The sequence below is a fragment of the Chenopodium album genome, chromosome 3 (assembly GCF_948465745.1).
Source record: "Chenopodium album chromosome 3, dcCheAlbu1.1, whole genome shotgun sequence".
Lineage (NCBI taxonomy): Eukaryota > Viridiplantae > Streptophyta > Magnoliopsida > Caryophyllales > Amaranthaceae > Chenopodium > Chenopodium album.
In genome coordinates this window covers 84,710,184-84,718,534 of record NC_137836.1, presented here as the reverse complement: position 1 = coordinate 84,718,534, position 8,351 = coordinate 84,710,184, and the positions used below count along the sequence as shown (strand labels likewise).

Below are 8,351 nucleotides of genomic sequence, written 5' to 3'. Positions count from 1 at the left end.
GTGGAATTTTCCTTCAATATATGTATCAATAATAATAATAATATAGTAATAAACGTGTGGGTTTATGATCAGAAATTATAATGCAATGGTGAATTGGTGATGACCGACCACAATGTCGCAATTATACTTTTTGAGATGGAGTTGGTGAGTATGCATGCGTATATTAAGCTTTAATTAATTTTGTATAACATATATATATATATATATATATATATATATATATATATATATATATATATATATATATATATAGTTAGGCTTAATTAATTATAATTTTGATCTTGACTCTTTACTAAAACTTCTCATACATGAAAAATAGTTGGTGGGTGGATTATATGAATGGGTAGGTTAATGAGGACCAACCCACCTGCAGTGATTGGAAATCTTCTCCTACCTAAGCTAAATAGAAGTAATTCACCACTTTATCAACAATTTTATTATTCGATTAAGACCTTTTTTTTTTTGACAAAATTAAAATTAATATCTAGTTAGTTACATTATATTATTGTGACATTTATTACAAGTACAAATAAGTTATTTAGAGCATTTTCAATAATTTAAAATATTTTGTTAGGCAATATATAAGTGTGTGTGTGTTGGATAGTTGAATATATAACAATCTTTCAAAAATTGTGCACATAATTGTTTTTAAAAAAACCATTTATAGTGGGCTTTTAGTCATAATGAAATTTTGTAATGACAAAATCCTTCATCACACTAAGTGGGCTATGGTTTGATTTTGTTGGATCCTCTTAATTTTTGAGTTGGCCCAAGATCTATATTCATATTTTACTTGAATGTAGTTTGATGTCTTATCATGGCTTGCCTTGGCCTTGATGACTTGCCTTGTGTTTGCCTTTAGGCAAGCTAATATATTAATCCTTTAGTCCCCAACTCAATTGTTTGCTCTCATAGGAGTATAAATTACCATACCAAAAGTTTAAACAATTTTTTATTTAGTGTAAAAGTGTGAATTAACCTTCTATTATACACACTTTGTGACTTTTCTAACCAAATTCCCACAAGATCAGGGAGTTATTGAGTGGTTGAAACTATCTACTTTGCCTTTAATTTAATTATTTAGTCAGATATGTACATATACTTCACTAGTCCCCTTAATAACTCAAGGCAAACATGGATCTTTATATGACCGACTATTAGTCGTATACGACACTAAACTATATGTATATATAACTCGAGATCTATAACCATCACATTAATTTTCGGCCTTGATTAGTACCAAAACCTCTAATCTGAAATATGGTCTAATTTTGTGCATATATATAACTTTTAAATTTAGCCTACAAAATATATTTTTAGACCTGAAAAGGTCGACATTAGTTGTATCATAAGGTTCCCAAGGGGCCTTGGAGACCTAATTGGTACCTAAAACTATCTCTTTATGCATTGGTCCCCTCATCATCATGTTTTAATATCTCCTACCTTGGCCTTGACATGCCTTGCATTGCCTTAGATCTAAGCCAAGCCAAGCCACCACCAACAATTGTCATTTTTTATACTACCTCCGTTTCATATTAATTAGCTGCAACTCTAAAGTATTATTTATTAGATATAAAATATTTCAAAATTATAATTAATATAAAACGAAGGCAATATTACGTACAAAGATGCCACTTAAAAATATGATTGTTATCCAAAAATAAATTTTTAACAGATATCCGAACCTCAATTTCACAAAACCCAAAACCCTAAATAAAATTAATAGGATATATATCACGTGTAGCCAAAAGCAATTAGCTTTTGCACTAGGACTAAAGTAAAATTTTGGAGTAATATATTAAGCATGCAAATTAAAAGTAGAAAAGCTCCACTACCTCCCAATAATGCTTTTGTGAAAGGAGGAAGATAAGATAATTACTTGTACTGTATTATTTTGCACTTATACCCGTTACGTAGTGGAAAAAAGAAAAAGAAGACTAATAATACTTTTTTTATTATTATTTTATTTAAAATGAAGCTTTCTTTGATTTCCTGAAAAAATAAAATAAAATTGTGTAGAGACTAGAGAGACATGAAAGCTAACATTTGATATGGGATTTGATCTCAAAACTTAAACACATTAGCATAATTGAAATATATTTAATAAAGCGAGATTTAACATCGTATAAGCTTTGTCAATTTTGAAGATCTTTCTGATCTTTGTCCAAGTATGATTTTAGTTAGCTATTTTATTAGTATTGTCAATTTTAATTATACCATCTGTAATGCTTTAATCAAATAAGCTAATTTATATTCACCTTTTATTTAATTACAACAAAGTACTCTGTAATATCCCGTTCAAAAAAAAAAAGTACTCCGTAATACTATTCTTTGACTTTGAAAATATGCACAAGTGGTTAGAACCTTTGGGCTTTGGCTAAGACTTTGGTCTTTGTTGGCCTCTCTTGTCGTCTAAATGATTAAAGAAACTTTACCCTACTAAGTGTTTTTTTTGGTCCTTCTTTCATTATTACTTTCAAAGGATCTTAGATTTTAATTCGCTAGACTAAGCTTACCTTTTCAATCGGAAGGTAGGCTACTCCATCAAGTCTTTCATTCTTTCACATTAAATCATTTAGCATTTCAATCACACCAAGGTTTTGGAGGCATATATATTCATGACGACTAAGACATCAAGATAAACCTCAATCGTTCAAAGTGGGGAGAATAATCCACTTACGTAACTTAAAGTTGGACACTTGGACATATACATATAATTAATGATTCGTATATGAATAGGGACTTAGGGCGAGAGCCACATAAGTATACAATATAAAGATTTATCCGTCTTATATCATTAACACTAGACAGACATCATTAGAATAACAAGAGTTGACTCAAGTAGTAAACAACTTGATGTCGCTTAAGGGAGGTCTCAGCTTCGAGCCTCAACGAATGCAGAAAACTCTTGTTGGGAAACTCACCCGCCATAAGCCAAGTGTGCAACTCGGGTCGAATCCGAATATAGTCGGAGCTAAACTCTCATATACACTGAGATTACCGTATCCAAAGTTCATATGAGGTTTCATATAGAACATATATACCTACCGCTTCCTATAACACATGTGAAATAAGTTTATATTTTTTTAGTTAGTGTCTGCTCTACTATATTTTGAATATAGTGCAACTCCTTTTTACTCATATTTACATAGATGATTCATGATTCATTGATGACTTTTAGTAAAACTCATTTCTTTTCCTATTTTTTATTTTTTTTATTTTTTTTTTATTTTTGATGACACAACTTTTATTCAAGTATAATTATTTATATATATGGACATTTCCCTCCTTACTTTCCACACCATTTGGTAAGCTAAAGCAAGAAAGATGATGAGTAAAAGCAACAAACACTATTATTTTCTATTGCTATCCCTCTATTTTTGCCTTATTTCTAACACTCTCTCCCCAATTAATGCTACTGATCAAGTTGCTAACTTGTACAAGTTGCTCAAATCTAAGAGGTCAAAAAACCCTTCTCTTGCCGCTTCTTGGGTTACATTGCCAACCCAAATCAAGAACACTCGGGTTCATGCTAAACCTCAAGATGGGCTCATGGAGGCGGACAAGATCACCACCTTACCCGGCCAACCGGATGGGGTGGATTTCGATCACTATGCCGGGTATGTAGCCGTTGATCAAACTAGCGAGAAGGCACTGTTCTATTACTTTGCTGAATCTCCTAAGAACTCATCTTCAAAACCTTTGATATTATGGCTAAATGGAGGTAACCATCGTATTTATGATCTTAAAGAAGTCATTTTTTGTAATTTTTTTTTTTTTCATTTTATATATATATAGTCCTTTATAATTAGTTGATCTAACCGTTACTTTAATTTCTTAGTCGTTTATTCAGTAGATAAACCAATATTTTCTAATGATCGAGTAGATAAACTATACTACAAATTAACTATACTAAAAATAAAGAAAGGGGTTATTCCTGTTTAATTAGATGCTCAAACATGCATCAAAAAAATTAGATGCTCAAATACTTTACAAAGTGAAAATTTTGAAATTTGGTTCCAACACACATGGTTTTGGACCCACAATGATAATGGTATCTTATGCATGTTACTTATAGATTAACCTATCATTCAAGTACTAAGCAGTAAGAACTACAACTTAAAAAATAATAATAAATAAATAAATCATGTAGTTAATTACTTCTTTAATTATCTTTCCCCGTGTATAATAAAGATTTAGCTTATTGTGTCACGTTATCACTAAGTTAGATGATAAATCTATGTCTCCATAATTCGATCAAACGGGAGGCATAATAGCCATATATACCTACGCAGCCACGCGTCACACATGTACAAGCCTACAAGGTGTGGTGTGCATGTGTGTACGTCTTACATATTAAATCCATCTATATCACTACAATTTAGTATTGATAAAATTTATAATTAAATTTAAATGGAGCCAAATCTTCTACTTTTTAATCGGGAATATGGGGGTAATAACTGATAATAAGGACTCTTTAATACGTAGTACAAATTACCTAGTAATAGTGGGAATGAATTCATGTCACAATTCACACCATCTTATCACACCATCTTATTTATTTGGGTACCTTTTGTGGTCCCTCTTGTCACACACATTATTATCATTATTTAGCTGAATTCCATAATCACCTTTAATCATCATTCTTCAATTGTGTAAACATGTTTCTTTATTAGCATTATTCACGTCTTTAGCTAAACTAAACCTTTACTCATAATCACCTTTGATCAAATCATGTACCATACTCTGTAGTAAATTCAAATGCAATTCAATTCTATCACAACCATACTTCCTTCCCAAGATTGAATTGTTTGAAAGATCAAGAGGATCTATTTGTGTACGTATGTAACATATACTACGTCCTTAAAGAATAAATATCGACTTTGTGTAATGAACGTCTCTAATGTGAATTTCAGGACCTGGATGCTCCTCATTTGGCAATGGAGGACTACTAGAACTTGGACCTTTTAGAGTCAAAAGCGATAGCAAAACACTAATTCGAAATCCATATGCTTGGAATAATGGTATGGAAAACGTACATTTTTACTCTGATCCCTTTTATTACTACCTCCGTTACATATTAGTTGCAACTTTGGGGTATTATTTGTGAGACATAAAATATTCTAAAGTTGCAACTAATATATATCGGAGGTAGTATATAGAATTTCTACCAGTATGTACTTAAAACAAATATTGTATACTTGTACGTATCATAACTAACAATCAAGTTCTTAAATGATAATCCTGATTAAATAACATAGATTTATTTACCAATTGGTGTAAATGGCAGTTGCAAATGTGATATTCTTGGAATCGCCAGCAGGAGTAGGATTCTCATACGGAAATGAATCAATCATCTATAACCAAACAGGGGATATAAGCACGGCTAAAGATGCCTATACTTTCCTTGTCAATTGGTTTGAGAGGTTCCCTCAGTATAAAAACCGCGATTTCTACTTAGCAGGAGAGAGCTACGCCGGTCATTATGTGCCCCAACTTGCTTATACCATCTTGCATAACAACAAGAATGCAAACCACAACTTCATTAATCTCAAAGGCATCGCGGTATGTATCATATATATTGTTCTTAACCCTTAAAAAAAAAGTTTCTACCTAGGTAATTAAATAAAAAAAAATCACAGAGGGATAAATAAGCTCATATAAGTTAAGACGAGGGATGTATAAGTCCAGATAAGAAAAATTCACGTGAAAAAAGAACTTTAAGTGTAATAATATTATGTTGTTTAAAAATTTTGCAGATAGGCAATGCATGGATAGATGATGCTACAAACTCGGAAGGGATGTATGATTATTTATGGAGTCATGCTTTGTTTTCAGATGAAACACATGCTAAAATCAAACAATCATGCAATTTTTCGGAGACATCTACTTCTGACGAATGTGATAATTATAGTAGTATAGCAGGGGAAGAAGCGGGGAATATTGACATCTACAACATTTATGCCCCAGTTTGTGTTAAGCTTGGAATCAAAGCTCATATTCTTGATTCAGTATGTCTTTTACTTCGTTTATATATATATATATATACTCTCTTCGTTCTTCAATTTCTTCTAGGTTGGCTAAGTACTATAAAACTTATTAGTGAATTTGAATTAAGATGTGGAGGGGCCGTAAGCTAGCTCTTCCACCCATGAGGTTGGGGGTTCATTTATATTAGTTCTCTGTTCTCGTTAGGGAGGGATGCCCAATCAATTCCCCAGATAGACTATAATTGTCTTTTCAAGTACTAGTGGAGGGGTATATGCGTCTTTTCATGTACTAGTTGAGGGTACATGTGTAAATTTCTCACCAAACAGTAAAAGCAAAAGGCAAACAGTAATTGAACAGCTCACCAAAAGTACTGAATAAATGACCTTGCTTTTTCAAAATATTTACAAAAAGTCATTAGATTAACAAAAATGCGTTTATATGGCAGATTAACTTGTATTTCCCCTGGTTAGGTACTAAAATTATACATAATATTATCTATTAGGTGGAAGTTTATGATCCTTGTTCTTCACTTTATGTGGAAGATTATCTAAATAAAAAAGAAGTGCAAAAAGCTCTTCATGTCAAACCTACAAAATGGGAATCCTGCAGGTAATTTTAATTTTAGTTTGAAATTGACAAGACTTTTTCTTAACTTTTATTTAATTCTTTAATTACAATTAATAGAATATTAATTTTTGAAGAATGGAATTTTTGCTTGTATGAACTCCGATCCAGTGGTTTTGAATGGCATGATAGTCCATCCACTATTTTACCAGTCATTCAGAAGCTCATGGCAAGCAACATTAGTGTGTGGATTTACAGGTAATTCAATATTGGATAATTCTTTACGCAATAACCCTGTTTCTAAATTAATACAAAGTATACACTTATTAACGCATAACTTTGACCATATTTGATAACAACTTTCGTGTTTCATTATTACTTACTACATGTACATATATATGCTCCTGTGTGACCAGCTTTTTTTAATTTAAACACACCGATGTATATTGGTATATATATTTTACAGTGGTGACGTTGATGGACGTGTTCCGGTGACATCATCAAAGTACTCCATTAATGCGCTCAAACTTCCAATTAAAAATGCTTGGCGTCCATGGTACACATCAGATAATCAGGTACGTGACAAAATTGGTTAATTAATATTATCTCGATCTTAGGAAATGGAGTTGTACGTACTATGTTAATTTCCAGGTTGAAAAAATACGCGTGTTAATTAATTAGGAAAAAATTAAGCAAAGTATTAATTTCTAATTCTCTAATGTTTTTAATGAAACATTGGTTAAAAAAGGATTAGATGTACACAACCTTTATTCTAGTGATAATCGAGAAAGATAGTTCTTCATAAGTTTTCATATAACCTAACAAATGCATACGAGTACAGCTTACGTATGTTTGGCTAGAGAAATAACCAACAATTTTTCTTTTTTTTTTTATTTTTGCATACAGGTTGGAGGGTATGTAGTAGGTTATGAAGGATTGGTGTTTGTAACCGTTAGAGGAGCTGGGCACCTAGTTCCAAGTTACCAACCAGCTAGAGCTTTGACCATGGTCTCGTCATTTCTCCAAGGAACTCTGCCTCCAAAGTCGTCTTGACATTGATTTCTCCATATTATGTGACGTTCTGACTTGACAGGGCCTTCTTATTCCTCGAAGAAAAAAAAATTAAATTGTATCCAAGTGCGTGGTGGATAATTGTAAACAATAGCAATAGGAAACCATTGATTAAGAAACTTTGCCCTACATTGTGCTCCATATTTTTTTTTTCACTTCTTTCATAATTACTAATAATTATATATATTTTATATGTTATTATCTCTAACTTTAATTACTTGTTATATCATGTATGTACCTTTGCTAGCTATATTTTATATAACAAAAAAAAAAAGACTTTCTAATGGGAAGGTAGATTATTCTAGTTTTCCTCTGGCCTGGCTAGAGTCAACAAACTAACGCTATTTCACAATTTAGCATTTCCCAGTTCTTAGCAAGATTTTGGAAGCATATACTACATAACTAAATGACTACGACACTAAGATTAACATCAATCATACAAAATGGGGCGAAAAATGCACATACGTAACGCTAGACAAACACATGTACTAAATGGATATTTATCTATTCGAGGACGACAATTCACGAGCGAGTCTATTTATCTATTCGAGGTTTTCCAAAATAAAACTAGAAAAACGTCCATTGAATATTTAGATTTGAAATTTATTTATTTTTTTATATAAAAATAAATAATAAAATAATACAAGACAACTATTATCATGAGGTTTCATTTAATAAGCGTTTAAATAAATTTATAGATACGTCATTCTACTATATTGTCAATG

General features: G+C 31.5%; 1 protein-coding gene across 1 annotated transcript; it reads left to right on the top strand.

Annotated features, from left to right (window-relative positions):
• Positions 1-3,254: 3,254 nt before the first annotated feature.
• On the top strand, positions 3,255-7,834 carry LOC145624683 (serine carboxypeptidase 1-like). The gene is made up of 8 exons (XM_081677771.1): positions 3,255-3,724; positions 4,917-5,024; positions 5,291-5,565; positions 5,760-6,011; positions 6,494-6,600; positions 6,727-6,813; positions 7,022-7,130; positions 7,462-7,834. Exons 1-8 carry the CDS (start codon positions 3,328-3,330, stop codon positions 7,606-7,608), a joined length of 1,482 nt encoding a protein of 493 aa, XP_081533897.1. The 5' UTR covers positions 3,255-3,327; the 3' UTR covers positions 7,609-7,834.
• Positions 7,835-8,351: the final 517 nt, after the last annotated feature.

Bases quoted from the DNA above. Each gene is read 5' to 3' on its own strand.
- LOC145624683 (XM_081677771.1), top strand. From the start codon at position 3,328: ATGATGAGTAAAAGCAACAAACACTATTATTTTCTATTGCTATCCCTC. The intron at 5,566-5,759 runs GTATGTATCATA...AAAATTTTGCAG, and splicing joins TTAATCTCAAAGGCATCGCG to ATAGGCAATGCATGGATAGA. The intron at 7,131-7,461 runs GTACGTGACAAA...TTTTGCATACAG, and splicing joins GGTACACATCAGATAATCAG to GTTGGAGGGTATGTAGTAGG.